Source organism: Haliaeetus leucocephalus, unplaced genomic scaffold (assembly GCF_000737465.1).
Source record: "Haliaeetus leucocephalus isolate CR32 unplaced genomic scaffold, Haliaeetus_leucocephalus-4.0 Scaffold172, whole genome shotgun sequence".
Classification (NCBI taxonomy): Eukaryota; Metazoa; Chordata; class Aves; order Accipitriformes; family Accipitridae; genus Haliaeetus; species Haliaeetus leucocephalus.
This window is the reverse complement of record NW_010972608.1, coordinates 1,200,291-1,220,086: the sequence shown is the minus strand read 5'-3', so window position 1 is coordinate 1,220,086 and position 19,796 is coordinate 1,200,291. Positions and strand designations below refer to the sequence as shown.

The 19,796-nt window shown below is 37.2% G+C and overlaps 1 protein-coding gene across 1 annotated transcript; it reads right to left on the bottom strand.

Annotated features, from left to right (window-relative positions):
- Window positions 1-2,872: 2,872 nt before the first annotated feature.
- RNPC3 (RNA-binding region (RNP1, RRM) containing 3) lies at window positions 2,873-19,267 on the bottom strand. Its single transcript, XM_010563641.1, has 15 exons — window positions 19,046-19,267; window positions 17,756-17,803; window positions 16,492-16,610; window positions 15,259-15,339; window positions 14,379-14,490; window positions 13,820-13,888; window positions 12,184-12,329; window positions 11,091-11,216; window positions 10,056-10,192; window positions 9,053-9,214; window positions 8,784-8,878; window positions 8,646-8,704; window positions 7,987-8,119; window positions 6,951-7,023; window positions 2,873-4,037 (listed from the first exon to the last, which is right to left on the bottom strand). The coding sequence occupies exons 1-14, from the start codon at window positions 19,265-19,267 to the stop codon at window positions 6,964-6,966; spliced, it is 1,569 nt and encodes a 522-aa protein (XP_010561943.1). The 3' UTR covers window positions 2,873-4,037; window positions 6,951-6,963.
- Between the last annotated feature and the right edge of the window lie 529 nt (window positions 19,268-19,796).

Genomic DNA, 19,796 nt, shown 5'->3' with positions numbered 1-19,796 from the left:
CGGCGCGGAGGCCCCCGCGCTGGTGCCCTCCAGCAGGAAGCGAGCTCCAGCCCCTCAGCCCCGCGCCCGGCCTGCCAGTCAGACACTGGGGGACGGCAAGGTAAACGGGTTTCTCCACAAGCTTTGTATCACACGCGATTACGTTGATTCAAGATAAAATTACAGTCTGGAATATATTTGTTCTGGAGGTTTGAGAAAGGAAATCTCTCTGCATATACACTCCTTTGAGTATTTGAGCACCACCTTGCTGTTATCCTACTTCACTGCTTTGAAAACGTACATAGCTGGCCTCTTATGCACTATTTCAATAGCTCGGTTCTGTACTTGTAACTCAACGTACGTGTTAGGACATATTGCCTGTTTCCTCTCTTATATACCTTTTTATGTGCAATAAACTGAGTAACAAAGCTTTGTAAAGTGGCTCCATCCAGATACATACTAAAAATGGAGGAGGGCAAGGAAGGGTTCTGCATCCTTCAAGGCTACAGTGGATTAACTAGTATTTTCTACTTTAATGTTGCTACATTGCAACAGTGGCTTTGCCATACAAAGTAACAAATGGAGTTTGTCATTATCACCATAATGTTTCTTCGGAACAGTCAAAACCCCAACCAGAGTAAATATTGGTCGTATATAACATAAAAGGATCTCATGCCAGAAGCTGCTTGCTAGCTGGAGTAAAAGACTCCAGTAGGAGTCACAGGACTCAAGCATTTGTCCTACACTAGGAACAGCAGCAAAGCTACTCAGGGAAACCAACGTATTTACAATAGCAAATATGTTCTCTTCAGTCTTGTATCAAGTAGGAAGATACGTTGAAGAAAAAGCTGAAAGCAGTTGGAAATGTCCTAGAAAATTCTCAAGGAAAAACAATTCTCTGTTTGACATTAGGTCCCCTCTTAAGCTGTCAACTTCCAAAGATGTGAAGGGATAACAAAGATGCAAACTATGTAACATGTGAAACGTCTTAGTGAATTTTCCAAGTTACTACCATCATAAGGATAATTTAGCTAGAAACCATTCATTTCTGAATGCACGTTAACTTCACTCTGTAGATAACATTATTTTTACCTTCTCAAAACCAAAATTTCTTTTCACTACCATATAGTGAAGTCCCTAAAATTCAATGTTTTTGAGGAAAAAAACACTCAAAAGATTGGAAGTGAAGATGAGCCTCATATAACAAACTCACATTAAGGACACTGGAGAAATGTGCATGCTCTTTTAATATCCATCTCTTTAGAATTAAAAGCATATTAGAATGACTTTCTGAATATGGCTTTCAAAGAAAATTTTGACAAGGCACACAACTCGCATATATAGAAAATGAATCTAATTTGGCTTCTATTATCACAAGATCTTTCCTGTATCAAGGAGTCAATTTATACAAGAGCACTATAGTAAAATTCATGATTGTTAGATTACCTGAGTCAGCCTCACTTTGAAAATTATAGTGATATGAGCATATTCAAAAGTTTAATTAAATAAGAAATGTTGCTGTGTCTGTATGTCATTAGTTAATGAAGAAAAATTGTGAAATAAGCCTGCATTCACTGCTTATGTGCAACCTTGGAAGCTGGCCCTAGTGACTTGTTAAAAAAAATAAGAGGTTATTTGATCTGAAATATCAGATCAAACAAAACAAACATTCTGAGGGGGAAAAAAAAAAAAACAAAAAACAAACAACAAACCAAAAACCAACCAGCAGAAATGGGTACACAAAAGAAACAGTTGATTTAAGTGAATGAAAGCTTTGCCTTCTGAATTTTAAAGTTCTCTCAACTGGCTGCATAAGTTTCCTTGATAAATTAGCAGTACAGGATGGTGGGGAGCGTGTTTTATTTGTTCTTTAATAATATAAACCCACCAAGAACACAGCTTAGCTTTATTCATAACGGAATGGCCACAGAACACTAAAAAAAAAAAAATCATTCTTCTTTTAAGCCACTTTTTTTACCCTCTTCTAAGCATCATAAACCCTTCAGAAGTTCTCATAAAACTTCCTCTCACAGTGTATTTTTCCTAGCCTACCACTCCAAATACAGATAAAGGAAGAACTACACAGTCCACATGGGAATGCAGCAAACAAGCTAAGAATTCCAGTAAAAGCATTTTAAAGTAATCTGCTAAGCCAGTTCATACTGAAAAAACAGCAAAGATACACTTATTTTGGTCCAGCAATCAATACTAGTGAGTTAGGCTGTTTTCAGCTGGAATGATAACAAAACAAAAGTCTTTACACCAGCCTGTTACCACACCATCAACTACGAATTAATATTTTATGGAATAATTTTCTCCTTAAATCCATTCGACTTTTTGCCAAGTAAACATCATTGTAATGTTTCCCACATGGTTTTAGAAAGTTACACTAATCTTCTTTGTATGTAACAAATCTTACTATGTGACCTCCACAGCATTGATTTTTATTAAACACAGATCAACAGGGCAAGGACCACACCTACACTGGTTTAACACTGTTTTAACAACTTTAGTCTCACTAGTGATATTTTAAGATGTGGATGAACAATGAAAGTTAATTACCGAGGAAAAAACAGTGCCTAATTTCACAGGACAAATTCATGCCAGTGCACTGTGCACTATTCCTCCTGCTTAGTCTCCAAGACAAGCAGACTTACACTAAAATGAGATTACCCTTAGATTTTCTTATCTTTTTACCCTGAAACACTAACAGCTAAACATCACACTCTAGAAGGTGCGTATGAATATATACTCTGAATCATCTAGAACATGCTGCAGTTACAATTGGACTGTTCACCTTTTCAAAAAAAAAAAAAAAAAAAGGCGTCTTCCTCCTCCATCCCACTCCTAAACCCCACAACAAAACAGTCAAAATGAAGAGAAAAAGGCAAAATGAAGAGAAAGGAAATAATTTATTAGGAGATTTCACAAGCAAGCTAACATACATTTATCATATAAGTCTTGTGACAGTTTAAAGATATCTGGAATCTTTAAGATGAGAAAATTTATGCTCTGCCTTAAATACTTTAGAAATGCTACTACGCACAGTTCAAGAGTCCCGATGATTACACTGCTTCTTTCCCCAGCTTGATAATACTTGAAAGAGATGGAACACAAAAGGGACCTGGAACATCACAAAGGCATGTTAAAAGTAAGAACAACCAGAAAATAGTAGTGTTATGCTTTCTTTTGACAACTAAATTGAAAGATGTTTAGCATTTAGAAAAGTGCTGAATGTCTGAAAAAAAAAATCTGACGTAATAGATACAGGCTATATTAATTTTATATTACAGTAAGTTAAACAATAATGTAATATGAAACCCAGAAGAAAAATATAAGTCACTGGCAACAACACTACCTCAGTGCAGAGAATCTAAAGAAAAAAAAACAAACAAAAAAACAAACAACAAAACCAACAAAAAGGTAGCAGTGATTAATAGTTCAATTCCAAATACTTCATCACGAGATACTGTTAGATTTTCTTCACTACTCAAAAAAAGAAAAAGTAAGGAATGTACAAAGTAAGTCAGCTACAGATTGTTTCTCATATATCAGGACAACAGTAATCATCAAATGATCTACAATACTGGTTAACCATTTAATATTATTAAGAATTGCTCTGCAACATATTGTAACCAATGTATTGTTATTACTATATTTATTTAAAGAAAAACAAGACATCCTCAGTGTGAGCTCAGCACAGCTCCACATACATCTGTGGAACACTTCTAGCTCATACAAACTAAGGAATTGGACCACAAATTAGCAAGTTATATGAACTTTGAGGAAGAAGGTATAGGCCACCTTTTAAGACTAGGAACCTTCACTGTGTCTATTCACACACCACAGACAACTCATTGATTTTTTTTTTTTCCCCACCCCCTAAAAAAGTGCCCTTTGCTTTTAAAATTACCAGATCAGTTAATCCCCACACCTACTCTATACAAAAACTTAAATGTAGTTGAGTGCTATGGGAAACATTGCACAAAAAAAGGATACAACAAGAAAGGATACACTCTGCATGACAGTATTACTGCAGTATTTACGCAGGAATGTTTCTAAAGAAGAACAGCAGAATGTGGTTTAATTTTACTTGATTCTCAGTATTGCATACATATAACTTATGCTACCTATCAAAAGCAAATATGCCTCTGATAAAATACAGTTTTGACCCCTTATGAGATTTAATGAGGGCTGATGAGTCCACCAACACTAAACTCCATATTCAAAAGTAAAGACATTTTTTGATAACTTGAACTACTAGGACGACACCAGATTTTTCTCTCTCATTAATTATCCTTCAAGTCTTTGCCATTTTACAGACTCACTTTCTCCATCAGGTCCAAAACCCAATCATGTTTCCATTCAATGCAGGCTTTCAAGTCACTTCTTCCCTATGAAGAAGCTGGAGACCTCTCAACATCAGTTTCTTCTACATAACCTTTCTCCCAAAAAGTTGCATTTTAGCTATAGAAAAAATAGTCACCCCAAACACTAACTGAAATTTTTGCAAGTCGATCAAGAAAAAAGACATTTCAGCCAGCAAGGAGTTACATTGTATTTTTATAAACCATATGTATTATTTTCTCTACAAAGGATAAAACCTTTGCAGAGAAAATACTAAAAAATAATAAAAATATTTGCAATAACATTCATGAATTTAACACAGCTTCTTCCTGTTTAAAAATAATCAAAAGTTTAACTTAAGTCAATTTAGTTGTTAAAAAAAACGAACAACAACACTGAGACACAGGATACAGATCAAATTTGAAGTCCCTCAAATGTTTGCATAACCTTGTTTGTATGCATATTTATGTTTCAAACAAGATTCTAACACTCTTCTTTCTTACACACTCAGATTTCTATCATGGAATTTGCATCATAAATCAGCATCCATGCGAATATTCCAGCAGGAACAGGAAAACACAGTCATGCAGAAATAGGGTTCAGTTTCATCATTAGTTGGGGAAGTGAAACAAATTAAACCTCAGGGACCCCTAGAAATCTGTATTAGTCTCTGGCACGTTCTGCGATTATTACATATAAATGCTCAAGGTAAGGAAGACGTTCTGCCCATGATACATTAAACCAATGACACCAAGGTAATTCATGTAAGACTTTCAGGTGCACAAACAGGTCTTGCATAAGTACATATTTGCTCACTCTAAAAAAAGCTTCTGAGTTGACCATCAACATAATTAATAACCAGATAAGGACTTCATTATTTTCTTTATGTAATTCAAGTATTATTTAGCATGTTTAGTGAAGTCAGAATTAGATTTACTGTACCAAATTAGTTGAAAAGACATGGAATTCCTAAAAGAATAAAAGTGTTCAGACTTCCTTTATAAGGCTTTCCCATAGCTAAAATACCTCAGGGTTCTTTTTTGCATTTAAAGAAACCTTAGTAATTTTCTCCTTAGACACTGGATAAAATATAAGGTTTTTTTCTAACAAGGAAGGAGTAATAAACAAGACTGAAACATTCCCATAAACCCTTATTCCTAATAGAATACTTCAGCCAAGGCTCATTTGTCTCTTTTCAATGACTAATATTGAAGAATGCCTGTAAAAAAAGTAATCTTTAATTTGATAAAATAAAACACAGATTTTGCAAACCACAAATCAATAACTCAAAATAGGAAGTGGTAAGACCAAATAGCATCTCAGAAATGAGGGAAACAAGCTCAAATATAATCTGATGGAAAAAAATCCTTAGACAACTGACAGAACAATAAACCTACAATTGAAGTAACTGTTATAAATAGAAATACTACCCTCACAATAACCATACTGCAGGGTCTCCAAACAATTTTTAAAAATCAAAACCAGCTGTTCACATCCTTTATTTCAAACTTCAGGGTTTTTTCCAAAGTAACAATGATCAAAACATCCAGATTAAAAACACATCATGGATTAATCAGAATGTTTCAGAAGTATTCAGCCTAAGCTTTGAGTTCATTTGGTCTTAGGTGGAGGCATAACCAAAGTGATGCCCAACCGTGATCTGCAATTAAGCTAAATGCCCTTTAAATTTGAGCTAGCTGATCTATCAGAGGGTGCAGACTGAGAAATAAATGCTTCTAATTCTTGCACCAATTACTTCACATGCTAATTTGAGACAGTTCACTACTCAAATATTTTTAGGCCATGAAACCCCTCACAGTTAAATTAGAGCTGATTTTGCTTCAGTTACTCTCATATAAAACAAAAAGTTAGAGTAAGCAGTAGTGAAGTAAAGCTATGTGACAGGAGATAAAGTTAAACAGTGATTACTTTCTGCTAGAAGTTACTTTCCTATCAAGTTTAGACAACAATGCCAAAAATCAGGACCTATGCATTCCACGACAAAGGAAGCCTTGATCAATGCAACGTTAAGTAGCACTTCCTGACACAATATTCTTTCCTAAATCAGACAAGTTTCAAGAATGCTGCAACAGCACTAAGATCTCATTTTTCAAAGTTAGCAAAGCCAAAGGTCCTTTACGAGCTAGAAGTGAGTTTATTGCTGGGAACAGTTCTTCAGAATCACTTTACAATGGCAAGGATAGAAGGGAAGGAGGACAGAGGTAACTCTTTTCAAAGCCAAAACCCCAGAAGATTACTAAAAAGTAAATGGCCCAATTCTACAGAATTATTCTCCTTAGCTCACCAGATTAAGGATTAGAGAAACTGACAACTACCCTAGGATATCAGGATTAGGGAAATGGCAGTCTCCAAGTTTCTAAACAGGGGAAGAAGCAACATTTTAAACTTATACCAAGTGTGTACCTTGCATTCTGGTTTTCTGATATAAGTGCACATTTAAGAAAAGAAAATTGTATGGAACATTTCCTCTCCACCATCAGTATGCCTAAAGAAGCCATTAAAAAGATAATAAATCAAAACAAACAAGAAACCCCCAACAAACCAAAGGAACAAAGAACCCCAGCCTATTTCGTTATTTTTATTTTTAGGCAGACAATCCATACCTTGTGCAGTGTTTTACTTTTTTCTCTTCCCTTCATTGGCATCCTGTTTTGGTCTAGCTGAACGAGCAAATTGCTGAGATTCTGTTAAGGACTACAAGTGTCAATGACAAACAGAAGCCAATCAAGAAGCAAAAAAGAAGTATTATTTCAGCAAAAGGTAGTTTAGAAAGTGACCTTTATCTGTGAATCAATTTTACCACAGTATTAAATATTATAACAATAGCGTCTATTAGTCAAAGATTAGGATCTCTGATTTGCAGTACAAAAAATTTTAAGGGAGCCTGTCCAAGAGTTTACAAAACTAAATAAATAAGGAGGATTAACCGGGAATGGTTTAGGTACAGAGTAACTACAGCAGGATAAATACTTGACATTTATAATCCTACATTGCAGCATGTTAATTTCATAACTTTGATGTCTCAGTAGGTATTTGCAAGGAAAAAAAGCTAAAAGGAACAGAGGTTGGGGGGAACAAGAGTACAAAGAAAAGAAAAGAAAATAAACTATGAAACCTCTAAGTGAAAAATAAGAAAGGACTTATAGACAAAACACAGGGCAATGCAATCAAAAAGTGTAGAAATCCCAACATGTTACACAGACCCAAGAAGTAACTGACAGCTCCAGCTAGAGAAGCAGTCTAAACAGAGATCACTGACCCTGACAGGAACATTTCTTTATGTTCTTAATTCTGTAAACACAGGCTTGACCAAAAAGCCTACTTAACTTAAATACAATGGTCATACAAGCTAAATTATCTTTTGTATTGTGCTTGCAGGATTAAAGAGCTAAAATCAGAGAAGACAATTTTACTGTCTTAAATAAAACACATTTACCTCCATGTTTCCGAAGAGGTGCCCCTGTTTATTTTTCAGTTATCATAAAATTAACAATAGTGCCCTATGCTATGCTGCCTGGTTTTCTTAAGATATTTCCTCTTTCCATAGATTTCTAATAAGTAGAACACTATAACAGCAAAACTAGTGATTAACTGACAGAATACGAAGAATATAATGTAAACGTTTGAAGAAAAAGATACAACCACCATGGGTTTTTCAAATAAGACATATCCATTTGCTTCTTTTAAAGCTTTAGCAGCTGCTTTTTCATTAGGAAGTCCAATGAAAGCCTGTCCCTTCATACGGCCTTCTTTCATCAAACGTATATCAAACCTAGAGGCAAAATTGAGAACTGGGAATTACTCATGTTTAACCACACTTATTTCACAGTACAAATAATTCTCGTGCTTCAAGTCAGAGAGATAGCAGAAACAGGAGTAGAGCCAACAAGTAGGAATTATGTCACTGGAGACCATTTTGCCTGGGGGAACTGTCTAGTAAAAAGTGACACTACACTGCAGGATGGCAAATTGGTGTGCAATTGTAGTAAACATGATATATGCAAAATGATCAGATACACACAATCATCTACACTGTTCATTCTATGTCGCTCAGCCAATAAACAGTAAATTTGGCAAGGAAAATATAAGGGCAAAAGAGCAGAGTCTTCAGACACTGTTCAAAAAATAATTCTATTTCTGTACTTGTGATAAATGAAGATTTTCAGACAAAATGCATTTTTTCTTTATGCAGAAGCATAAAGAGAAAAGATGGACTAGTTTTGAAATTGCCATTTTCACCAGCATTATAGAAGTTAACATAAAATGTTTAACTTTAACCAAGTACCAAATTAACTTACATATTTCGTTCCACTTCTGACTGGAAGTCAACGTATCTTCCAAAAATGAACTTGAGATCCTGAAATTAAAGTGTAGGTATAAGAGGAAAGCTGATAAAAAGCCCTTTTGATAAATACTTAATCTGCTTGTTTACCTACCTTTTCTTGAACTTGTTTAGCTAAATTCTTCACATATATCCTGCAATTTGGATCACCTGGCTCATAGTTTTTGAAAACAGAAAATTTTTCCATTTCTTGAACAAGACAGAAAAACAGACAGTATTTTAGCTCATTTACTTACTTTGTATTTTTGCTCAGTATAAAATAACTAAATTTAATATATGATGAACTAATAAAGGAAATATTTAAACTATTTGTTACAACAAAGCAAAGAGCTATTATTAGATAATTTATTCTCACAGTTATACCTTCTCTAGACAGTCTGTTTTTTTCTAAATCCTTTCTAGAAATAAATTCTGATGGTATTTCATCATCTTCCTCTTCAGTTTCCATTTTATCATTTGAGCTAGGAGCTGGGAAAATCCTTCCAAAGCCTGTATTATTGATTTCTTCTGTGGCTGCATAAAGGTCTGAAATTTCAGACACATTACATAAGTAGTGTTTATTCACAAGAGGATCAACAGTAAGCAAAAAAGTAACATTTCAGTAACATTTTAATATAGTAAACTTTGGAAAGTAATTTGAACACATCCTTAAAGAAATGTGTCTTAATCCCTAGTTGGACAAACACACCTGCTCTACATGGTCCTATAAAATCAACTGTGCTACAAATAACAGCCATGGCACATGCCAGTTAAGGTAAAACTAGCTTTGCTGTTCAAGCCTGTATCCATTTCAGTGGTCTAATTTTCATTCAAAGAAAGAAACTGCATATTACTGTAAAGCATCAAGACACACAGACTGACCACAACCCTGTAAGAAACCATCACACCTCATTGCTATTATCGCCCAGCATTTTTATAGCAGATAATCAGTGTATCACAGAGTAGGCAATCACTTGAATGCTGATCTCTAAGAGCTGGAAAAGGAAAATCTGAAGTTAGCCTTACATATTCAATTATGCTATATAATACTGAGAATGCATCTAGTTGCTAAAACCACCTTAACATTTAAGAGTGCAATTCACAATAAAGCCACAGATCACACAGGACAGAAAGAGACCTTTAAAATCCTCTTAATCCTTTACTGTACCAAAGCACAGAGTTCTGTGCTTTAACATGGGAAAAACAGCAAATGCAGACAAGACTCATGTTGATGTTCTTAAATACATCCTGATGTATACTACGTATGAAAGCTCCAATACAAAAGAAGAAAAGAACAGAATTCCCTGGCCTAAATTTCAGCAGCCTTCTACACACTGAAGTCACATGAATTTAATATTAAATACATTTGAAGTATGAATTTTCTTACCATTTTTTTCATCTTTTTCAGAGTTTATCTGAAGAACAGCTGGTATGTCAGTAGTAATATGGAACTCAATTTTTTTATGACCTACATGGTGTGGCTGCTCAAAGACATCTGAAGGTGACAGTGTAGGGTGCAAATTACTGTTTAAAAACAACAACATGTTAATTAAAGATTCAGACACTGATGAACGCATAGTCAAATAGAAGATTTCTTCCATACAGCTTTTATACTGTTTTTTACCATGAATACATGAGTTGTCCATTTCATAAATTTCACTCAGTACAGTTCAAATTGATTAAAACACTGCAAATATAGTAGGTATGGCTGGCAGTGAGAGCAAAAACAAGAATTACATACCACATTACAATATATACAGGCACTTATGAAAAACTTTATCAGTAACTTAAATACGAAAAATAAGCGGCCTTGCTGCTGCTCTCACATAGTGTATAAAATATACCAAATTTTCAAAAAAAATATAGCAAATCACTTGGAGAAAGAAGGCTATTAGTAAAAATGCATTCACAATTGAACATCACTATATAGAAATACTACACTGGTGTCTACTATGCCATAGGACTGCAGTTTCAAAAACCAAACATATTTTAAACCAAATCAGTTTTTATTCTTCCAGTATCATACTTTTTTTAATTTTAAATTTTTATTTTAAAAAGAATCCCAAACAATAAATCCAGATTGCTTCTGTCAGGGCTGTGATATGAAATTGCTTTTCTTTTTTATGCAAAAGGGATTATTATTAGTTTGATAGCAAGAGAAACACAGAGCTTGAACTGGGCAACACTTTACAGATTAAGGTTGTTGAGCAGACTTTAGTTCAAATTATACAAAAATTTGGACCATTAGAGCAAGAAAACCAAGCATGTAGATAAGGGAAGACCAACTCCACTACAGAATTTAAATACCAGTGAAGAATGGTTGTTTTAAAACAGCAACAATAAAGCAAGATGATACAGAAAACAATTTAGTAAAAGGATTTATCTTCTCAAAAAGCACAAAAACCACAGAAATAATACAAACCTGTGAGGAGTGCACATGGGAACATTCAGTAAGTCTTTAATTCTTTGCTTTTTTCTAACACCATGCCTCTTTGTGTTTATTGGTCTTTTAGGCTGAAGGGTTGCTAATTCCATCAACTTGGTCATTCTATTTTAAACAAAATTTTAAAAAGAACCAAAGCAGTTTACAGTTTATTAGAAAAATACTAATTTTGAAAACCCTTCCCCCCCTCCTTAAAGCCCTTGAAATACAACTTTTCAGAGTATGGTTATAAATCTAGCTACCTTAAGACCAAAACTACATGAAGAAACTATAACACATAGCAAATCAATATACACACAGCACTTAAGTGACTGATCAAAATTGTAATTAGTTCAATGATGCCCCTTCTTTCCCCAAGCATGCACCTGATCAGGACACTGAAGCTGTAGAAATGCTAAGAAGCCCCAGGCTGAACCTTTTTTGTTAATACTATTTTGAGTCAACAGGAGTGCCTTTTTCCAAATGCATGTACTTTTCTGAATATATACAGCATAGTGACTTTTTGGTTTACTTTTCAGTTCAAATAGCAAATTAAGAAAAAACGCTTCTTCATTTAGTATTAGTTTAAAGATTAAAAAAACAGCTGTGATGTAATTCAGTCCCAAAACTGCAAGAGAATCCTCAGCACACACAACCTCCCATTATTACTCCTAGCAATAGACACTGATGTACAAAGAACATTTCGGAAGTCAGAATACACGTATGATTCAGGCTGGGTAGTTTACTCAGTAAAGATGTGAAAAAATGAAGAATCCAGAAAACAAACTAATTATTGCTTCTGCAATAATATCTGCACTCTCTCTTCATTCTGTGTTTTTGTTTTGTTGGGTTTTTGTTTTTTGGACCTGGGAACAAATGATAATTTGCATACCATTTAGCCATTTTCCTTCTCTTACTGTGATTCAGAACTGCACTGTCCTGTTTTTAAGTCACTCTGGAGCTTCCTTAAGTATCTGGAAAGATTATCTACATATTGCAAACATTAACAGATTCCACCATTTGATGAACTAGAAGCTAGAAAAGTAAACCCACCACTTTAAGAGAGCCCAAAAGCTTGCTGTAAAATGCATACCTCTCTTTTTCCTCCTCATTATCACTTTCATATTCTGATTCATCTCCAGTAGATAGTTGCTCTTCCTCTTCAGGCAAAGGAGGCTCTTCAGGAGGCAGAGGTGGGACTGGGGGAGGTGGCACAGGCACTGGTAAATACTCTTCATACTAATTATGGGGGGAAAAGTTAAAAAAAGTAATGAAACTTTTCAAGAAAAAAAATTGCATATATTGTTTTCCTTTACATAATAAAAACAGTCAAAGCAATAAATTAGAAGATGACAAGATGCATTTTTTTTTAAAGTATGTTTATAGGGATCTAGATGCTATTTTGCTAAACTACATTACTAATGAAAACTTTCCACATGAAGAAAAAAAATTGCTGCTTTCTGAAGCATAACAGTGGATGTTTTCATTCTTTCAATCTGAGGAGATAAAAAACCAAAATAGCAACCATGGCCCTGTTTTTTTTTTACTTTGCACTCAGCTTTAAGGACCTTCCTGAGAAGAATATAGTCAAAACATATGGGAGGAGGCCTAAGCTCCCAAGCCACCTCAGTTTCTACACTGAACCTTCCAACACCTATCCAAGTTACATTTCTATTTTCTGTAAGGAGTGAGGATTTCATGAAAGGAATCAGTTTTTTCACTGAGACTGCAAAAACCACATATAAGGAATTCCCTACGAACAAAATCATCTCCAGCCCCGCTTTCAACAATCTTACTACACTTAACAGCTACTTTACGTATCATCAGTTCCGTAAGGCACTGATGTCTTCTGGCATTAGAAATACTCTGTGCCCTTTAGAAACTGCTCTAGGAATTTTGAGGACTGGCTTCTCACCCTACTACTTTTTTGCGTGACCATTAAATTCACAGTGCTTAACCTGGCCCAATACCAGGCAACAAATAAAATTCTTCCCAGAATATCAGTGTGAATTAATTTATTTGATTTATTTCATATTTTTGTTTACCAGCTAGCTTCCCTGTTATTAGAAGCAGATGTTCTGTTAGGGAAAACACAAAGTGTAGCGGAGCACAACTTCACTATATCCAAATACTGTAGCTATCACTGTTAATGCAAGTCCTCACTTGCTCTGTCTTCCACTGGCTGTCAGTTAAACTATCACAGCAACAGAGAACTGAGACCACAGAGCTATTTCCCTTCAGAAACAGCTCCCCCGAAGCCTCTTCCAGTTTTCCTCAACCCTGCCTCTTTCAAAAAACATCCTGGAGACAGGGCAAGTTAAATCCAAAAGCACTGTATAATCTCATTAACAACCTGAACCTAATCGGAACTCCAAAAAACCACATGGATCAAAGAACACATCTTTGTAAGGCAATGGGTTAATGGTGTTCTTTATTTCCTGTATGTGTAACATGATGCTATAACCTCCCTTTTTTTTTTTATATTCAACAGTTTGAAATATTCCAGTGCTACTGTCATATACATACATTTCTTTGCTCTAAGCGTAGTTAAAAGGATTTCTTTAGAAGACTAACATGCCCATCTTTACCCAACGAAATGCAGCAGTATTTGCTATCCTCTAGAGACTTATCCAACTTTTAGAAGTTTGAACTTTGACCTCCTACCATGCTGCTAACATTCTAACTTGTGAATCTGTTTTACAGTACTTAAAACATATTTTAAAAGTTACCATGGGAGGGCGAGCAGTAATTGGCCCAAAAGGTGGAGGAAGATTCATTTTATTCATAAGATGAAGTACCTGAAATGATTCAAGATACGTAAAATTTCATTTAAACAAATGACAACAGTTCCTTGCTAGGTATCATAGCCGATAACTTCTGGCAGGTGTAAATCAGCATAGTTTTAATGAAGACACAACTACATTGGTTATTGAACAATGTGAAAGCCTGCACTTGAGATCCAACACTAATGGTAAATGAGCAACACCCTAAAAAGGCGAATCAAAAAAGTAAATCATCTTCTCAGAATGAAATTCCAAGTACTCAAGTAACATCTAATTAGGAAGATCATATTCAGTTAAGTCTGCAGTGCCAATGAAGTAAGTTAACTTCTGGTCAATGAAATCTTATTATCTCAACATAGTAAAAAAATTAACACTAGGTAACACTATCACAGGAAAACTAAGTTAATATTTACTATGACAAAAATTATTTCTATGGATAATTAAAAGAGGAAAAAGGAGATGGTTTTATTTTTACACTTTCTTTTTTTGCTGTTTTTTTACTTACCTGGACATAAAATTTGGGCACGCTTGCCAAGGCATTTGCTATATTTGCTAGAATTGTACTTGAAGGCGGTGGATACAAATATTTGAGGCAAGAATTGATGGGAAAGGTGAGGCTGAGGAATAAAGATTAAAAACAAGATATCTTAGCACCATTGCCACATAACAACTGATAACAATTAATGATTACTAGAGATTTAACTATTCATTACATTTGAAGTATCACTGAAATATTATTATTTCCCCTAGAACAGGTTTGGGCCACTTACATTATGTCTTTAGCATCAGGGAGCAGTCCCCTAATGCATGAGAGACTTCCTGGGCTTGGGCACAATGAAAGTACCAACACATACAGAAAGCCTAAAGCACACAGAAACAATCAACATGCCCCAAACAAAAAGCACAGCATACCATGCTGTACAAACATCATAAACTCAAAGTTCTGGATTTATTAGCCCAGCAAAAAGTTTATTCTTCATGTATGCAAAAATGCAAATGGTGGGGGGGAAAGAACAAGAAACCTCTGGAAAAACAAAAGCCAACAGTATTCTGCTGTTGGGACAACATACACTGGGATAACCTACTCAGTCCTCAAACTCTTCCTGAGAAAGCAATGGATAGTGCTAGAAGGCCATTATGCAATCCACAACTTCACAGCTCAAAGCACCAGTCACTACTCAACCCTGAGGGTTTTAAACTCGAAGAACTAAAATTTCATCTTTATGACAATTCCTACAGCTATGCACGTAGTCCAGTAGCATACTATGAAATAAAACAAGAGAGAATGGAGCATACTGCATTCTCTCTTGTTCAACAGTGCATAACACTTATTTAAAAATAAACTGTAACAAAATAAAATAATTAAGACAAAAAACAACACTAACCCATGGTTGGGTGCAATTCCATTCTCTATTTTAACACAGCCTGGTTCGTTCTTCTCTTCTTCTTTCACTGGTTCTTCTGAACTGAAAATTAATTTAGTATTAATTAAAACCAGGCAAAATTTAAGTGTCTTACATAATATATGAAATATGTTTAATCTCATCTATTAAAAAAAATATAAGAAATAGATTAGTATACTATTTTTAACATCTTTCATGAATGTCATTACTACAGCCCGTATTAATTCTTAGGAATTAATACATGTGATAATTATAGTAGCCAGACTTCTAAAATAAATATTTATGCAGATTTCAGTCTCCCTATATTCAAACACTTCTGACTTAAATCTACTCACAGGAAAAGAACTAAAATTACTTCATGTTACTCTCTGTTCAGAGGCTGTATTAAATTACTGCTTTGTTCATATTTAGAGTGGAATAAATAACTTAAAACCACTACAGTTGACTTTAATTAAGCACTATCACATAGCTTCTATCACTTAGTTACATATTACACAGGTGAACTTGAGAGCCTAACTATGCACCTTATTTTTTTAATTAAGTGCTTGACAGACAATTGAAACTATCACAGTTCTTGGTCACACTAGCATTAGGATTCATTGATTTTTTTTTTAATTTTTATTTTTAAATATTACATATGCTTTAACTATTTGAAGATAGACTCAGACAGTTTTATGTTTGTTCTGCTCATGCTTCAAGCTAGATACATGCAAATCAGCTCCAGCTTAGAAGCCAGTGGCTACAATAGTATAGTCTTATACAGTTATGCTAGCAGGTGTCAATTCTGCCTGAACTCTTGATTAGATTAGAAAGAAACATCAGGAAAGCATTGCATGCACTGTTTAACAACAAAAGAAAACTATAATCCTGACAAAAAAAAAAAGTAGAAGAGTCTTTTTTAAACACAGGGAACCTGTGCAACACAGAGGTCAGCTTACACAGACTGGAGTCTTGCTCTGTAAATGAGAACAAACAGGACCATCTGCTGATTAAAGATTATTAAACTACAGGAATAAGGATGGGAATTATTTCATAATGATACTGAATGAAATACTAATAGGAGGAATGCAGTCACTTATCTATAGATCTCAACCTGCCTGTTAACACTTTTAAATGGTTACAATTTATCCTTTGACTTAACAGTACTATGAAAGTATCATGAATATGGAATTTCCTTTCCTTGACCACACAGATGTCAAATTATTATGCACATACCTTTTACACTTCTCTGAGACAGAAGGCTGGCTAAGTACCTGCACGCTATCTTGCTCCTTTGCAAATTCAACTACTAAGGTGTGACCTAAAAGTTTCAGCTGATGCAGTCTTGACAAAGCCTTCAAATAATTATAACAGAGAAAAGAAAGAAAGGGAAGAGGAAAAACATCAGAATTATTTCTAAGCATAACTGCTTTTTCTTTGGTTGGTAAACTAGCCACAGTTTGCATAGGATGCAGTCCCAACTGCTTTAGGCTAAGTCTGTGCAACTACAGACACAGGTAATTCTGCACCATTCCTGCCTTCACAGCCCTGCTTTTAGCAGCCTCCTTCCTGCTAGCAGGAAGGAAAAAGATAAGGTTGCACAGCTAGAACCATTGCAGAGACTTAGGTCATCTGAACACATTAGCAAGCCTGCAGCTTTAACAATGACACTTATTACACAGCCTAGTAAATCTCTGTGATTTCAAGTAACCAACCTCTTGCTCATGAACTACAAACACGCTGAAGTCCACTAGTAATAGCTGAGAATTTTAAAATCAAGATTCTTAACAGTGACACTAGGAAGCTCCATCATTCTGAAATTCCAGATCCTGCTAACAATTGACATGAAGCAACCTAAATGCACCACTGTTCACCCCACACAGTCTTTGTAACTTTTTGAGCAGTACTTTACAGCATGGCCTAAAAAAATTAAAAGCAACACCAGAAAAACAAGGGCATAAGAGGGAAATTCAGGACACAGGCTTTTTACCAGATTCACATTTAAAAAGCATTATTAGCTTTACCTTTTTGGCATGCATGTCCCCCATTAACATGGTAGTTTTCTTTTCCTTATCAAAGTTGGGCATTCAAGGCAGTCTTGAATTGTGTACATCACTATGTCTGAATTTTATGGCAAATACGCAATTATGCAGGAGACAAATAAATTATGTTTGGTTTATAGTTTACATATAAATGCACACACACCCTAGACAAGGCCCTGCTCAGTCTCAACTCATTTAAGTGTGCCATGGTCTAAGTGACAGGTTGGATCAGACGACTTCCACAAGCTCCTTCCAACCCACCCTTCTTATGACTCTACAGAAGCGTTTGTTTCACCAAATCCCTCAAGCACCTCCTGAAACAGAACTCTAATATTACGCTGCTCTGCTTTTTTTTTTCCTGACACAGAGTACTAGATGATGGTAAAACATTTCATAGCACAACTAGCAATTCAGAAAAGTGCTTTGCTAAAGCATTCAATAACAAACTCAATACAAACCTTCACAGCTGCATTTTCACTGGGAAAGGTAGCAAAAGCAGTATGTTTCTAGAAAACAAACAAAAAAAATTGTCATACTGAATTCAAACTGAAAAGGTAAGAAATTGCATGTAAAACATATACCTTCAAGTAATTTGTAAGTTCAAGTTTACATATTTGAAAGCTTCTAGGTAGTGGTTATCTAACTCCCACATGGGGCAAAGGTGAAGGACTACAGAATGTTTCTCTTAAGAATTTAGGACAAGCACCTCCTGCAGTCAAAAATTAAGATAGGAACTGAGCAGTTTGGGGAATACAGGAAAACTGTATTATTATTTTTTTTTTCTAGTGAGCAAAAACCAACCTAAACTGTGAGAAAGTACATATTGATAAAGAAGTTTAATCCTCTTTTCAAAAAAGGAAATTTATTTCAGCACCTCTCAGCAGAGCATTTTCATCAAAGCAACTCCTAAAAGTAATACTTTTCCTGCTACGAAAGTCATAACTATCGTTGTGCTCCGGAAGTCCGGATGGTTTCTAACTAGCGTTTTCCCTTACTTTTTTAAGTTTAAAAAAATCCTTAAGCTTTCCAAATTAGATCAAATCCTCACAGAATACATAGTTAACCTTGAACTTAAATTTGTTGTAAGAAACTTTATTGCTTCTTCTTGCCACTACCTGATTCGGTATTAAAACCCCAAAACATTAATACTGTTATAAGAGCTGCTATCAGGAAAATCACTGTAACAAAGTCAGTATTCTAAATATCCTATAAAAGAAAGCATGACCCTGACACAAGATGCGGACATCATTTATCTGCAGTTCTGCAGGAATACAAGGTTCTTTCCAAACAGCATTCGCCACCAGGCAGACACTCCTATGTTTTTGTAATTTGGGAAAAGAAAAAAAACAAAAAAAAGAAGATGATTTCAAGAGACAGACCTGTGAAACCGCATCCCTACACCTACCAACAGACCCTTCTGCGCTGCTTTTCCACAGCCTTACTCCTAACAACAAGCGAGGCCAAAGCCGCGGCCAAGGGCACAGGACTTGCAGCCGGCGGGGAGCCGGCCCCCCCGGGTCAGACGCTCTCCCAACCGCTCCGCCCTGCCCGGCCCAGCGGTGCTCTCCCGGCGCGCAGGGCCACCGCGCCGCAGCCCGCCCCGGCCCGGCCCAAGCGGGGGGCAGGAAGAGCCCCGGCCCCGCAAACACGCTCCCCCCCTCCCTGAGGCGCGGCAAACGGCCCGGGGCGGGGGCCGGCCTCTCCTCCCGTCCCCGCCGCCCGGAGCCGCACCAGGCCCCGGCCCTCACCAGCCGCCCGTGGTCCGACAGGACGCGCACAGACACCGCCCCGAAGTGCTTCAGCAGATCCTCCTTCTCCGCCGCCGTCAGCTCGGCGGGCAGGTGCCGCACCAAGAGCGTCCGGCCCCGCCGCCGCGCCACGCCGGGGTGAGGCGGGACGCCGGGGTGAGGCGGGCCGGCACCCAGCCCCACGGCGGCCGCCCGCGCCTCCTCGCAGCCCGGCGCCGCCATCGCAGCGCGCAGAGCCGGCGCGACAGCCGCACGCACCCGGAAGCAAGGGGACAAATCTCGCGAGAGCGGAGGCCGGGGCCCGGGCCTCAAGTCTCGCGAGAGTGGCGGCGCCGCGGGATGGGTTGTCGCTAGCGGGGAGGGCGGGAAGCGCGCGCCGAGGCCGTCCTTGGGCGCGGTGGGCTCTGCGGGTTCGGGACCTGCCGCGCCGCCCCGCGCCGTGCTGCGGATCCGCTGGCAGCCGTGGGGCGCAAAGGGGCGGCGCGGTGAGCTGCTGCTACTGCGGGCTCGGCTGTTCCTCCGTGTGCCGGCGGGCGGCCGGAGCCGCGACCTGAGCCAGCCGCCGGGGTCTGGCCGCCCCGTCCGTCTCGCTGGTGCCGGGGTTGCCGTAAGCGCTGGGGTGGGCTGTCCGTGAGGCGTTCTTCAGGGCCGCGTCTCTGCCAGGTGGTGCCTTAGACAGACGGTACACAAAATCTGCCGTAGTCGAATCTGAAGTCACGCTCCGGAGGGAGAGATGACCCTTCCCTTCTTC

Bases quoted from the DNA above. Each gene is read 5' to 3' on its own strand.
- RNPC3 (XM_010563641.1), bottom strand. From the start codon at position 19,267: ATGGCGGCGCCGGGCTGCGAGGAGGCGCGGGCGGCCGCCGTGGGGCTG. The intron at 17,804-19,045 runs GTGAGGGCCGGG...TTTGTTTTCTAG, and splicing joins TGTCGGACCACGGGCGGCTG to AAACATACTGCTTTTGCTAC. The intron at 15,340-16,491 runs GTATGTGCATAA...ATTAATTTTCAG, and splicing joins GTCTCAGAGAAGTGTAAAAG to TTCAGAAGAACCAGTGAAAG.